At 50.1% G+C, this 14,307-nt stretch overlaps 7 protein-coding genes across 7 annotated transcripts; 5 read left to right on the forward strand and 2 right to left on the reverse strand.

Annotated features, from left to right (window-relative positions):
- Nucleotides 1-57: 57 nt before the first annotated feature.
- M437DRAFT_36013 (uncharacterized protein) lies at nt 58-919 on the reverse strand (the record flags this gene model as incomplete). Its single annotated transcript, XM_041019364.1, has 3 exons — nt 58-504; nt 576-820; nt 880-919. The coding sequence occupies 3 exons, from the start codon at nt 917-919 to the stop codon at nt 58-60; spliced, it is 732 nt and encodes a 243-aa protein (XP_040884900.1).
- A 362-nt stretch (nt 920-1,281) lies between these two features.
- M437DRAFT_28004 (DUF618-domain-containing protein) lies at nt 1,282-2,462 on the forward strand (the record flags this gene model as incomplete). The annotated part of the gene is made up of 5 exons (XM_041019128.1): nt 1,282-1,379; nt 1,437-1,528; nt 1,584-1,642; nt 1,689-1,830; nt 1,882-2,462. Coding segments are annotated over 5 exons (972 nt in total), but the record flags the coding sequence as incomplete, so codon positions are not given.
- A 949-nt stretch (nt 2,463-3,411) lies between these two features.
- Nucleotides 3,412-4,971, forward strand: M437DRAFT_62245 (uncharacterized protein; the record flags this gene model as incomplete). Its single annotated transcript, XM_041024039.1, has 2 exons — nt 3,412-4,395; nt 4,453-4,971. The coding sequence occupies 2 exons, from the start codon at nt 3,412-3,414 to the stop codon at nt 4,969-4,971; spliced, it is 1,503 nt and encodes a 500-aa protein (XP_040884902.1).
- Nucleotides 4,972-6,574: 1,603 nt separating this feature from the next.
- Nucleotides 6,575-7,892, forward strand: M437DRAFT_37889 (uncharacterized protein; the record flags this gene model as incomplete). The annotated part of the gene is made up of 5 exons (XM_041019736.1): nt 6,575-6,771; nt 6,876-6,985; nt 7,042-7,158; nt 7,214-7,282; nt 7,336-7,892. 5 exons carry the CDS (start codon nt 6,575-6,577, stop codon nt 7,890-7,892), a joined length of 1,050 nt encoding a protein of 349 aa, XP_040884903.1.
- A 332-nt stretch (nt 7,893-8,224) lies between these two features.
- M437DRAFT_80512 (vacuolar ATPase assembly integral membrane protein) lies at nt 8,225-8,656 on the reverse strand (the record flags this gene model as incomplete). The annotated part of the gene is made up of 3 exons (XM_041027366.1): nt 8,225-8,358; nt 8,410-8,501; nt 8,559-8,656. The coding sequence occupies 3 exons, from the start codon at nt 8,654-8,656 to the stop codon at nt 8,225-8,227; spliced, it is 324 nt and encodes a 107-aa protein (XP_040884904.1).
- A 661-nt stretch (nt 8,657-9,317) lies between these two features.
- On the forward strand, nt 9,318-12,362 carry M437DRAFT_15273 (uncharacterized protein; the record flags this gene model as incomplete). The annotated part of the gene is made up of 2 exons (XM_041018804.1): nt 9,318-9,534; nt 9,595-12,362. Coding segments are annotated over 2 exons (2,985 nt in total), but the record flags the coding sequence as incomplete, so codon positions are not given.
- Nucleotides 12,363-13,101: 739 nt separating this feature from the next.
- On the forward strand, nt 13,102-14,292 carry M437DRAFT_38224 (NAD(P)-binding protein; the record flags this gene model as incomplete). Its single annotated transcript, XM_041019793.1, has 4 exons — nt 13,102-13,165; nt 13,268-13,572; nt 13,654-13,907; nt 13,980-14,292. The coding sequence occupies 4 exons, from the start codon at nt 13,102-13,104 to the stop codon at nt 14,290-14,292; spliced, it is 936 nt and encodes a 311-aa protein (XP_040884906.1).
- Between the last annotated feature and the right edge of the window lie 15 nt (nt 14,293-14,307).

Consider the following 14,307-nt stretch of genomic DNA (forward strand, 5'->3'; position numbering starts at 1 on the left):
TTCTTTTGTCCAGAATCATTGCATAGAGGCGCAAGAAAAGGGAGGGGTATCTCTATCTTAGTAACCGCTGGCGCCGGGGGCATTCTCATCCTTGCGAAGGTTAAGCAACAACTCTCTGAACTTGGCCTTTGCCGAGCCCTGAGCACCACCAGAAACACCCTTTCCACTGAGATCAACAAGCTTGGAGACTCTGTCCCAGCTGGTGCCTCCAGCAGTAGTGTCCTCTCTAGACTTGAGGAACTCTTCAGCTTCCTTGCGGGTCTGAGCAACAGTCTTGTCCTTCTTGTTGTTGTAGTTTTCGTAGAAATCGTCGATGGCTGAGTGGGCAGCTTTGATGGTTTCTTCCTTTTTGGTTTGGGAGACTTCGTCTCTGTGTTGCAGGGCCATGTCTCTGCGCTCGCGCCATTCGCGGATGACGTCGGGCTCGGACTCGTCTTCGTATGAGGCTTGTTTGGGTTGGTATGGTAGTGTGGAGCCGGTGATTGTGCCGCCAGGAGCTACACCCTGTAGTGGATATGCGCGTCAATAAATGCTGTTTGTTTGATGGTAGAAAGGAAGAGCAGAAGGAGGCTCACCTCGTTTGATGTGTCAATAGCAGGGAAGCTGGATTCGAAGCCGCCCATCTCATGGTCAGCAGGTGCCTGGTGAGATTCGCCTCCTCCGAGAAGATCGTCATCACCGGCGGTTGCAGCGTTGTCGGCAGGGGTTGCGAATTGGTCGGCGTCGTCACCAAGGAGAGCGCGCTCACGAGCCAGGAAGTCTGAAGGTTCGTCGGCCATTCCAGTATCGATGTTGTTGTCGGTAGTGTCTCCAATCAGGCCTTTTTCATCATGTGTTAGTCGTCGATGGGTGGATAGTGGTTGGGTTGCAATGATATACCAGAGTCGAGGTCCTCAACAGAGGGGAACTTGTCGGCCATTGTGGTGGTTGTGGTGATGCGCAGATAGTGAGATTGACGGTGACGGGACGGATGCTTTCAGGTCTGCTAGTGAGGTGGTGTAGATGGTGGTTGTGAATGAGGAGTTGAATCGTGGTTGTTGTTTAGAAGTTGAATTGACGACAGCTAATGGCCAGCCAGCCTTGGGGTATCACGGAGCAGCAGCGACTCCCAAGACCGCTGCAAGCACCGCCGATGATGCGGGAAAGAGCGGCCCGAGCTTTTCGGCTCCTTCCATCCATATAAAGTCCAGGCACCTTGATTGCGCGCGCTTGCTGCGTGACGATTGATGCTTTCTACTCTCTAGAAAACATTGCATTCTGCTCTGATCTTGTGCGTGCAACATGGCTTACGCTGACGATGCCGTAAGAGCAAAGCTCTCGGCGCTGAATGAAACCCAAGATAGCATTGTCAGTGTCGCTCAATGGATCATCTTTCACAGGTTTGTTTGCTTTGCGCCGCAACATGTCATGTCACCATAGCTTAGTCTTGTATCTAGACGACACGCAGACCGTACTGCTGAGCTGTGGCTCGAGAGACTCAAGGACTCAAATCCTCCTAAGAAGCTCAACCTGATCTATCTCGCCAATGGTACCCATATGGAACTCTATCCCTCACACGCGACCACTACTGACACCATCCATAGAGGTTGTCCAGCAATCAAAGGCTCGCAAAAAGGACGACTTCCTGGTCGCCTTCAGTCCTGTGCGTTCTGTTCTTGTACACTTTCAACCCCCTCTGACCAGACTAGATCATCGCAGAAGCCACATCCTTAGCCTACAAGAGCGGCACCCAAGACACTGGCGGCAAGATCAAGCGTGTCGTAGAAGTCTGGCGTCAGCGCAATATCTTTGATCTCGCCATACAGGATGCCACTGAGAAGCGCATACAAGGTACCAACCTCCTTCGTCTCCCGGCCCATACTCGCATCTAACAATCTGCAGAGGTCGACAAGTCACGTAGCGCTCGTTCAGGCGGTGCTGGTCTTGGTGGTTCCCTTTTCGGCGGCTCTCTCTTCTCCAACTCCTCCGCTCCGCCCATCCCATCAGAGCTACAACCCCTGGCAAAACTGCAATCTACTCTCTCTCGCGCCGACGCCGCCGCTCAACCTCTCGTCCAGACAGCAAACACCGAACATGCAAAGCTGACGGATCCGAACACCCCTGTACCCAGTCCTCCTGTTCACGCAGCTCGTCTCTCATCGCTTTTGAAGAACCTCGCTGCTGCAGAGGGCGCCGTTGATGCTAGCCTCAAGGCTCGGAACGAACTCATTACTGGTCTGGTGAAACTGCTCGATGCTAATAGGGCCAAGCTAGCTGAAGAAGAGAAGACATACTCCGAGCTTTCGTCTCGCCGAGCTGTTATCGAGGAAAAGAAGAAGGAAGTCGAGGACGGCATTATGCGTGGTCTGTCTGGTGATGCTTCGGCTGCTGTCTCCTCTGACGCGTCCGCCAATCCTCGTCCTGCTGAGAATGACGGCAGCCCTGAGGTCGAATCTTTTACTCCACCTCCTCCTGATGTCGAAAACTTCACGCCCACTGGCTCTCCTGAGCCTGCCTATCCCGCAGACGACCACACATACGACCAGGACTTCCTGGAATCAAACACTTTCGCCGCAGACCGCAACCAAGAACAAGAACCCATACATACCGAGCCCGCTCCCTCATTTGAGCCTCCACCAGCTCTCCAGACTAATACTCCTGCCATGTCAGAGGGTGCAAACATGTTGCTTAACAGCTTGGCCCGCCCTGCATCTAACAGCCCTGCTGCCACTTCTGATCCTAGACTGAAGAGAAGAAAGATGAACCACAACTCTGAAATGGATGACGAGCTCTTCAGTACTGGCGAAGGTGTCGGTCTGGATAAGGACGTTGCTGCTATGCTCGGGGCTCAATGAGCATAACCAGCATCTCTGGCGAGTCTTCAAAAGACTTCCTTCACGGCCAACTATCATGATTGAACGCATTTCCGGCTCTTCTTTTGGTCCACGGGTTCCTGGGTTGTCTCCTGGCGGAACCCGCACTATCTTGGGTCTGGTGGTATAGTTGCTCGAGTCGATAGCTTTCACATTACAGTCATACAATACCCAGCCCAATTGAGTCGAAATGCCACATATCTTCTAAGGTCTACTGTCTTCTTATGTTTCTTTTCCCCCAGCTGGCTCCTGCCCCTACTGTAACTCCAAGTGGTCCGTCGCCTTCCTCGATACTCTTTGACTGGGCGAGCCGGTCCTGCTTCACATGTTATTGTTCATATGTGTTTCGGCATTTAGAGACTGCCACACCTGAAATCACGTTGGTCATCTGCTCCTTCTTATGGATATTACCCCTATCCATTGCACAATCCAAGGTTCACTTTCTACCAAGGAGACACGCCCAAAGTCTTTTCTTGCCAAGTTGGTTGCTCTTGCCTAGTTGGACAGTTTTTCTCACTTGACTATCACACACTCTTGGTCACTTCGCTTCACGTTCACCATGAAGCGCCACCTACAGGATATATCGATAGATATGGACAATGACTCTGACATTGTTCCCTCCTTCCACAATCCTCGAAACGGCTTCGCCCTTGCCAGAAGCGTTACAACAATGCAACCAGGCAACTCCACCAAACTTTACACTATCGACGATCCTCGTTATTCAAGCGTCTATGAGCTTGCACGTCCTATCTGGCCCGCCAATGACGTTGTTACGCCAGCCATATCCGAAAAGAAGATCCGAGAACTCGAGAGTGGAAATGACGACGAAAAGTTGATGGCTGCCTTTGCCAGGCATGTCATAAACCCAGGCCGCAATCGTCGTCCCGGCACAAGATGGGTTTCTCACAGATCGCTGAGAAAGGCTTTCGCAGAGCACTTTGACCAGACTGGGTTTTTGGCAGAATCCACTTGGAAGAATAAGGCAGCAAGTGACTTCGGTCTACCTGAGTTATTCTTCAGAACCGTCGATGATGGCAAAGCCTACTTGAGACCCGATGAGTCCGTCGATGATCTAGTTGCAGACCTCGGACAGGCGCCTGACTTACAACCATTGACTGCTGAAGAGTATGAGCAGCTACGCAATCGTGTCACAGCCACCGAGCACAGCGCATCAATCACGGCTGATCAGCCGCAGAGCGCTGACACCTCATTTCAGAGCGGACAGAGTCTCCTGGATGAGGATGACCTAAACACGACTGAAGACGTAGACGACATTCCTCGCCCCTTCAAACGACTTCGATCAATGTCTTGCGCAAAGTCACAGTTGGGAGAAAGCACAAAAGCGCACTCAGTGCTGGAATCGGGCTTGGTTACACCAGATTGCATGAGTCCACCATGTGCTAAACCACACGTATCTCCCAATATCAAACATAACACACCTTCACCCAAACTGAACTCAAGCACGCCTAACACGAAGAGTTCCGAGAAAGACAACACCTACGCGGCATGGCATACTGACCAGCAACTATCAGAAAAATCGAGAGTAAGTGCTCAGCAGCTTCTCCAGCAGCTTGAGAGGGCCATAGCTAATAGCGCTTAGATATTGCAAGAACATAAGCCTAAGCCGTTGCAACAAGAGCAAGCAGACATCACTGACATTGGGAGCCAAAACAAGTTACCTCAGTCCAACAGTCCTGCTGAAAACAACATGAGAGCTGTCAAAATGATCCTAGTCCCGAAAATCTGCGACATACTCAAAGACTTCCCGACTGCGCCTGAGGACGAGTCGTTCCTACCTCTACTCCGTCAACTGCTCAAAGCGGCGGTAGCTAACACACCTCAGACTATGGAAGACAAACACCTTGATATGCTTACTCATGTTGTCACACACTGCACCAGCAGCTCTCAAAGCGATCCAATGAATATCGCAAGTCTGGTCAGACCTGTGCTCAAGATCTTGTCAAGACATCGTCCCAAGCTGGCCATGCAAACTCATAGCCAAATTCAAAGAGGCATCAATGCTGCAGCTCGAGCGAATGACCTGGGTTGGCTGCGTGCTTTGCATGCTGAGTTGTTGCTTTTTGAAGCACAGCATGAGGAAGACCAGAATGGACAGTAAGGATGGTTAACTGTATCTATGTCATGGCTAAGGGTAGCCTGGCTTCTCGACGGCATTAAGAAAGCAGAGGATAATTAGCATCTGGACATTTATCTTGCAGACTAGGCTTGGAGGCAAAACTTAAGGTATTTCACGGATCATGGTCCATACGAAGATATCTCGATTCCAAATAATTCTCAATGGGTATTGTGTTTTTCGAAAAGTTTTCTCGAAGAATGGGTTTTTAGTTCTGGTATAGGTGAAACACGCATAGATGCGAGCTTGCGACAACAGCGACCGGACCTTTGGCAGTCTTCAAGCATCGGAAAATAACTCAAACAAAGTTTGCAACGGTATACGACTTTCCAGAAATCGCATGCCAGTTGCTTGAGCCGCAACCCGGGTTTAAGTGCTCTTTACCAGTTCTCTAGGATTTGAGCCGAGGCTGTCTTGTCGCATTGAACGCGTACTCGTATAGATCTAAAGGAAAGATCGATTGACCGGTTCCCAGGCAGTTTTTCAGGTACAACAAAAGTATTGGACGGCAGTTGAAACTTGGAAATATTCAACAGCGATGAAAGAACAGACGCTCCTTCCAAAGCAGGCTGGACCTTTTGACAGGAATCAGGTTCACCCGTTATCGAATGTCACCTCGTCGCCCTTCGGCGAACGGATGGAACCAAGTCCGTGTGGAAGGATCTGCGGGATGCCGCTACGGATTGGCGGACTATGATGACAAGATAAGGTGATAAGGACCAGAACAAGAATAGCTCAAGCCGCATGTGCAAAACATCGAAAGTCAATCATCGATCGACCAAGGGCCGAGCACTGAAAGACGGCACAACGAGCCGTTCCCTACACATTGAGGGTGTTTTTCCCCATGGGAGAATACTCGTGTGGGGAGTACAGATGCACAGTAAGGCGAGCTGGAGATGGACGAGCGAGTCTGACTGTGGAATGTATCAAAAGGTGGGAAATCTGCTGGGAGCAACCTTGCTAGTCAAACGCTGCAGACATGAGATCAGACAAGAACAAGGAAGAAGCATCGTCAGGACCAAAGGTACCCGTCGGGCCACGACGTTTCTGGTGCCACATCATTCGTCGTTACGCGGTGCACCGCCTCAAAGCCATCAACCGTCCGACGATTGCTCGGCGTGCTGCTGGCGAGCTTCAGGTTGTATCTTTGTATCTCAAGAACGAATTGTGATGAAGAAAAGAAGACTTGTGGAGAGCATGGAGAGGAGTTCCGTCGAAAGTATATATATGCTTACTATGTAGACAGGGTTGATAGTGTGCAGTAAGAAGCAGGCAAGAGAGACGAACTCTTGGGAGGTACCAGCCACATTCGCAACATTCTCTTGTTTCTGCATGCGCGGCAACCCAAGCCGAATGCCTCGTAATCACTTCGCGATACAAACCTACACGGCGCCCAATTCTTTTCCCTCGTCTGTTCTTTTATTCCAAGTTCCATCTCTCTGCTTCGTAGAGACCTCATCTTCTCACCACTTCCACTCGCTTTTTTCGCGTGTCGCATATCCATAATAAAGTCGCCCCAGCTTTTTCGACAGACTTATCCACAGTACTAGTCAGTGTCCGGCAAAGGTCCGAAAGAGCCCGCTTCAGCATGGATCAATCGTCGCCCAGTTCCCGCCCGCGGACAACCTCTCGCGCTTTCAGTCACAAATCCGATCACAGTCGCAGCAGCAAGCATGAGGTGTTGGCAGACAACCCTGCCGAAAAGCAACGCCGCGATAGCTTCTGGAAGGGCGGGTCCAAGGCGAACCCAAATGCTGCTATCAATGAAGCCCAGCCTGGAGGTGTGTTCTTTCCTCTTTTTTTCTGCAACTTCCCCATCACTGTCTATACCCACTACCTACCCGATTACCACATTTTTGCATTCCCAACATGGCAGACGTCGCTGTTAGCTTTCCCGTGACCCCGGCTGACCCCAACCAAGATCGCGCCATGATGGAGGCATCGACCCTCGAGTCGCTCCGCCAGGTCCAACATAAAGACAGTAATGGTAATGTAATCAGTAAGTTTTCTCCTGATGTCTCCACCTACTTCCTAGTCACTAATCACGTCCCGCAGCCGAACCCGACCTTTCGAATCCCACTCGTCCTCGCTGGGAAAGACCTCTGGATACCATTAGATCGTTTGAAAGAGCTATTGATGGTGGTTACAAGCGTCGCTCCGTCAGCAGATCTGGTACGTGCACCATCATTCTCCAGACCCCAGGACGCCTTATTAACACATACCACAGAGAGCTATACCTACAACAACAACAACAACAATGACATGAGCCGTAGAAGCAGCTACTATGGTGGCAACAGTATGTATCAAATCTCTTGATCGTCCTAACATGACACTAACCGAATCAACCAGACCAGGAGAACGGCTACTACGCATCGCGCCGCCAGGACGGTTATTCTGACGTTAGCATCCCTGGAGGACCTCCCAGCCGCAACCAATACACAAGACGTATGAACTCGAGCCGTTCCAACAGCGGGTACGGATTCTATCCTCAGCACAGCTACAACGACTCCTACGACACAAACGCCCAACACAGTGACAGTACAGGACCTTGGGGAAACTCGACAGACCCTAGCAGCGAGAACAGCTCTCTGGACCGTGCCAATGGCGTACCTAGACAGAACGACCCCTATGGCTACGATATGAACAATGGCGCTCCAATCATGGAGGAGTATGCCAGTGATTCGGATGGCGGCTACGGTATGTCGTACGGCCGCAAGAATGGTGCCCAGGGTGGAAACCCAGAGGCACGCTCACAAGCACCGCCTGTTCGCGCACCCATCAAGCTCGGTGGTGCTGATGGCCCCCTCGCTTCTCAAGGCGGCAGCTTGCCGCCTGCCACGAGACCCACCCCAGCAAAAGAAGAGAAGAAGAAGGGTTTCTTCAAGAAGCGATTCAGCAAGGGTTAAAGCAGTCGCTGAAAGACTTTTATCAAGAAGCAGTACATACGTAATGACCTAATGGGCGGATTGGGAGGGAGCTGGGTGTGTCACAGCTGCATCTCAGCGGCGTTTGGGTTATCCTTCTTCTCATCGGATGGATTGGTGCTCGACGAACCAGTCGCATCGCAAAGCGGGCACCATCACAATGGTGTCGATACAAATCAATCATCTCTTGCTTTTTTGTTCATTTCAAATCACTCGCTTTTCAGTTCTTTTTAATTATTGAAAGAAATTTGTTTGTTCACGATTTACCGCACACATATGCTCTAACATTATTTTGAAGCGACGATATCTGTGAACTAACGAGACTTTTTGTCTTTCTCTTCAGCCTCTGCTCGTTCACCTGCATCCTCTCTCATGGCGACAATAACGTAGCCAATTAACACAAAGTTTGCAATGATTGCAGCGGTTGCACCAGCATACGTAGAATTGCCTGCTGAGGTCAGTGGGAGTGAATGGTGATTGATGAATGCATGATAATTACCAGAATAGAGATTGTTGAGTGTCAAAAAGTATGATGAGATCGGAAGGACAATCATAGCAAACGAGAAGAGTAGCAGCTTGACAATGACATGTCTGGAAGTGGGTTGGTTAGTAGTAGATCCGTTGAGACGATAGATGGACTCTGCATACTGGGGCACAGCTGGAGTTGTGATGGAAGGCTGCTGCTGGACCTCATCTTGATCTAGATGGGTCTTCTCCTGCGAGATGATTCTTCTGTTGGTGGCCATGTTGTTTTACGGAGTTTGCTGCTGTTGGTCAAGTGGTTGTGATTTAGTGAGCAATGTAAAGGCGTCGCGTGGATGCGCGTCACGCCTCCGCATCCAGAGTCAGAAAGTGAAGCCCTTGCCACTTTTTTGGCGATTGTGCTTTCATCAACAATTGAACCCCTCTCCCCGCTATCACCGCCTTTTACGATCTGGGATCTCACATGCAAAGTCCGGTTCTGTTCGCTTGTCTTGTAGCATTGTCGACGTAGCGGAAGGCCGAGACTTTTTTTCAACCTCTTAGACTTCGTACAAGGCAGGCACAATGGACAACGATCCCATCATGAGTAGCCCGGCCGTCAAGAGACAGAAGACTGCTGGCGGCTTCCGTCCTGCTGGTGGTCGCCGACCACAGACTCAGACACAGACAAACACCTCTGGAACAATACCGACGCAGATTCTTTCACGACCCCCGCCGCAGGCTAGTCTGACCTTTGCTAATCTCATGGCCGACTTGACTGGCGACTCACAACCCAACTCCTATCACACCCAACCAACACAACCCCTACCTCAGAAGCGCTCTCACTCGTCAACTCCCACCGTTCAAGTTGCCCGCAGCTCGCCCGCTCCTGTTCCCGAGTCACCTCTGCCGCAAGCTCGTCCCCAATCCAACTTCGGTGCTCGCTTCGCTCCACCCGGAACCGCATTTAGACGTCCTCCAGGCGCACCACAACCTCGTCCTGTGCCGCTCATTAACATTGACGACGATGATGACTTTGTCGATCCTCCAGTTGATCGCAGCTCAGACACCGAGGGTCCTGCTACACAATCCGCCATAATCCCTACCGCATTTACCAAAGGTGGGAGGAACCTCGACTCCTCTCCCAACCGCGTTCAAGAGAGTCCCAAATCCTCAGCTGAGAAATTCAAGACTTTCGCTTCCTCATTCGCCTATAATGGAGGCGGAATGGAAAGTGCTTATGGAGGTGTCTCGAGGAACAAGCCCCAACCACAACAACGCCAAAATGCCCCTTCGCGTGCCCAGCCTGTTGATGATATGTCAATCAACGATATCTTTGATGTTGCGGATCAGATAAAGGTGGAGCGGATGTTGGTTGTTTTGCCTGGTCGATCTGTACGTGTGCTGTACAAGGCTTGGCAGGAGTCCCATCGTAACTTTGACGATGCCGTTGATAAGGTCCTCCGCATGGAAGGTAATGGTGGCGACATGGATGTTGTTGATCTCACTAGCTCAGACATTGAGAGCAATGCTGCAAAGCCTAGTGCTCAACCTCGACCCGCCGCCAAACAACAAGTCAAAGCACCAACACGAACTATTGCCGACAAATACTCGACCAAACCCAAACCAACCACTACAACCGAATCGTCAGATGCTGCAAAGCCCAGAAGACGCTTGATGCAAGGTCGCAAGAACCCTGTATCTCCCATCGGCTCTCCTTCACCCACCAAACCCGTTGAAGCCGCACCGAAGAAGCGTGCTGTTATTATCGACTCAGACGATTCTGATGCTGAGTCTGGTAAAGAGTCAGAAGAAGAAGACACAAGCGACTTCGATGGTCGTCTCCTCAAGTTCTTCAACACGTGCAGTGCTCAGGATCTGGCCGATATGTCCAACGAGAAACTTGAGGTTGCTCAGTTCATATTGTCCAAGAAGCCCTTCCGCAGTCTGGATACTATCAGAAACATTTCCGATGCTGCTCCCCTGAAGTCAGGCAAGAAGTCTACTAAGAAAGCCATTGGAGACAAGGTTCTGGATGTATGCGAAGGAATGTACAAAGGATATGAAGCTGTTGATGAGTTGGTCGAGAAATGCGACAATCTCGGTAAACCCATCGCCGATACAATGAAGCAATGGGGTATCGACATCGCTGCCGCTGCCAAGGACGGTGAACTCGCTCTTACCTCGCTGGAAGACACACAGCATGATTCTGGCATTGGCACTCCCGCCAGCTCTACTGGCGTTGTCGATAACGACGATGATGACGATGATATAGTCAAGCCGAAAACCTCAAGACCCAACAAGCTCAAGAAGAACATTTTCTTGAAGCAGCCGGCAAACATGAGCACTGATCTTGTGATGAAGGATTATCAGCTGTTTGGTCTGAACTGGCTCAATTTGCTCTGGTCTAAGAAACTGAGCTGTATCCTTGCGGATGATATGGGTCTGGGCAAGACTTGTCAGGTTATCGCCTTCCTCGCTCATCTCAAGCAGACCGAGATTCCTGGTGTTCATCTTGTCGTGGTTCCTGGTTCAACTTTGGAAAACTGGATTAGAGAGTTGAACAGATTCTGTCCTGCTCTGAATGTCGCTCCTTACTACGGCTCGCAAGCCGAAAGAGAGGAACAGCGCTACGACTACGGTTCACGCCTGGACGAGATTGATGTTATCGTAACTACCTACGAGACGGCTGTTGGAAAGTACGATACAGACTTCTTGCGCAAGACTGTACGCCCTGTAGTATGCGTTTTCGACGAGGGTCACGCTCTGAAGAATAGCCAGTCCAAGAGACATCAACAGCTGATGCGCATTCCTGCTGAATTCCGCCTTCTTTTGACTGGTACGCCGCTACAAAACAACTTGCAAGAACTTGCCTCGCTGCTTTCGTTCATCCTTCCCAGTCTCTTCAATTCTCGAAGAGAGGATCTGGATAACATTTTCAAGTACAAGGCCACTACAAAGGATGCTGATCACGCAGCTCTGCTCTCAGCACAACGTATTGCACGAGCTCGATCCATGATGACACCGTTCATCCTTCGCCGAAAGAAGCAGCAAGTCCTTAAGCACATGCCCGCAAAGCACCGTCGTGTCGAATACTGCGACATGCTGCCAGAGCAACGCGATGTATATAACGAGATGGTCAAGCAAGCCGTGGATGCCCGCACACAACCCAAGAAGGGTGGTGCTAAGGCTGTAAAGACCGCTCAGGAGATGACCGCACTGCGCTTTGCGGCTCTACACCCTCTCCTGTTAAGACGTAAATATAGCGATAAAGAGCTCGAGAAGTTGGCAAAGGCTCTCCAACGATCTGAGGAATATGGCGACAACAAGCCAGACCTCATCTGGAGGATGCTTACAGAGCAGACCAAAGGTGGCGACTTTGGTATGCACCGCTTCTGTCTCGACTACGACTTCCTGAACAAGTACATCCTGCGCAACAATGAGTGGATGAACAGTGGTAAGATCAACAAGTTGCAGGAGCTGCTTGAGGGATATATCAAGAATGGCGACCGCACTCTGATCTTTTCTCAATTCACGACCATGATGGATATCCTGGAAGCCGTGCTTGAGACTTTGTCAATCAAGTTCATGCGTCTGGACGGTAGTACCCCCATGGCGACTCGACAGGATATAATCGATCAGTTCACCACTGATACCTCAATTCCCGTGTTTATGCTGAGTACCAAGGCTGGTGGTGCAGGTATCAACTTGGCATGTGCCAACAAGGTCGTCATTCTCGACTCTGGATTCAATCCTCAGGATGACATCCAAGCAGAGAACCGTGCTCATCGTGTCGGTCAGACTCGCGATGTTGAAGTCGTTCGCCTGGTCACTCGCGGCACAATCGAGGAGCAGATTCACGCTCTCGGAGAGTCCAAGCTCGCACTCGATGATCGTGTTGCCGGCGCTGCGGAAGATGCTGCCGCCGAGAAGAAACTCGAGGCTGATGCAGCACTTGCCGTTGAAGACATGTTCTTCAAGCACCTGGAAGAAGAGAAGAACGATGTACAACCCAAGATGGAAGACAAGGACGCCATTGACGCCATGGATATCACTAGAGACGATACTGCCTCGGCGAAGAGCAAGGATCTTCGTGATGAGTTCAGAAACGGACTCAAGGATGCAGGACTCGATATCAGTGAAGAGAAGGATGTAAAGAAAGAGGCCGACGTAAAGGAAGAAGTTGACATTGAATAGAGAATGATGGTATGATTCAGATCTGCATGATTGCATCAAATACACTACAAAGGGTGTTGACGGGGTCCTTACTTTCTGGTTGATTGCGAAGGTCATTGCTGTTCAAGGAAGACATGCAAAGCGCACGTGGTTCTGCATTTTTTGCGTATTTCCTTTATAAGCATGCATGAAAGGATCAGAGGACTGAAAGCCTAGACAATAGAGAAATCATGTCTTTCTACAAAAGCCGGATAGAAATTGATTGCTCATTAAAATACGCATGTTTTCTGCTGTCAATGCTGTCCACACTTTGATCTAAACATCCGTTTCGGATGTTGGGAAGGCAGCGGCAAAACTTCCGGGAAACGTCACCTCCTCGTCTTTGCATGTGGGGTAAACTCGATGGATGTGGGGTCCATAGTTCCTAACTTCCTATCACTGCCGAATTGTTTAGAAGGACGAACCTCCTTCTGTAATTGTTTTGCTTGATTGTTGCTTCCCTATTGACAGTCACTTTACAAAGTTCTGGAGTTGTGAGCAAATTGATCCAACAATGTCGCGTTTCGAACCTCCGGAGTTGGGAACACATTTGCAGGGTAAAGTGGTTGTGTTGACGGGTATGTATTCTTGCTGCACCATGCATTGAATCCTTTCTCCTACCCGTACAAGAACCATTCAAACTTCTTACACAGCATATTCTAACACCTTCCTCATGACAGGAGGCGCCCTAGGCATCGGCTCTGAACTAGTCCGCCTACTCCACTCTGCCGGCAGCTCCATCTTCTTCGGCGACATTTTGATTCCTCAAGGAGAATCCCTCGCGTCCGAACTTTCTTCATCCTCCAAGCCAGGACAAGTTGTAAAGTTCTTGTATACGAATGTCTCGGACCATCTTTCTAATCTAGGACTCTTTGACTTGGCGTATAAGACTTGTGGACGAGTGGATCATGCGGTTAGTGTGGCGGGGATCAACAAAGAAGAAAATATCGTTGATGGGGACTTGACGTTGGAGAGTGTGAGAAAGGTAAGCTTCTCTGTTTCCCCTGCTCCCTGCTCCTTGTCTTGGAATATCAATCTGATCTTTGCTGATTTTGTCTGGAAATAGGAACCAAACATCAACGCTTCTCTGAACGTCAACCTCAAAGGCCCGATCTTATTTTCTCGACTCGCTAGTGTGTATCTCCGTCAACAACCGCCTACCAACGACAAGACGTCTTCTACTGCAAAAACAGAACCAGCAACAAAGAACAAATCTTTGACGTTGGTGAGTAGTGTTGCGGGCTTCACCGAAGCTCCCGGGTTGGCTGTTTATTCGTCGAGTAAACATGGGGTGTATGGATTGATGAGAGCGTTGAGGAAGTAAGTCCTTCCCTCTTCCAATTCTGCCCATACGAAGAATGTGGCAATACAAAGACTAATATGAAAATCCAGAGTCCTGATCAAGCAAGAAATCAGAACCAACGCCATATGTCCCTGGATGACAGAAACAAGAATGGTCTCTGGAATCGAAGAATCGTGGAAAGAAGCAGGATTGCCACGTAACAAAGCCATTGATGTGGCTAGAGTGATTGCTGGCGTCATGGTTGCAGAGTCACTGAATGGAGAAGCTCTTTATGTGGAAGGAGGCAGGGCTTGGGGTATTGAAGAAGGTATTGAACGAACGCAGCCGCAATGGATGGGTGAGAAGCAAAGTCGTGATTTTCAGAAGGGGCAGGAGGTTTTGGGAACAGGGGAGAATTGGTGATTGAACGTGAGGTCT

Source organism: Aureobasidium melanogenum (assembly GCF_000721775.1).
Source record: "Aureobasidium melanogenum CBS 110374 unplaced genomic scaffold scaffold_1, whole genome shotgun sequence".
NCBI lineage: Eukaryota > Fungi > Ascomycota > Dothideomycetes > Dothideales > Saccotheciaceae > Aureobasidium > Aureobasidium melanogenum.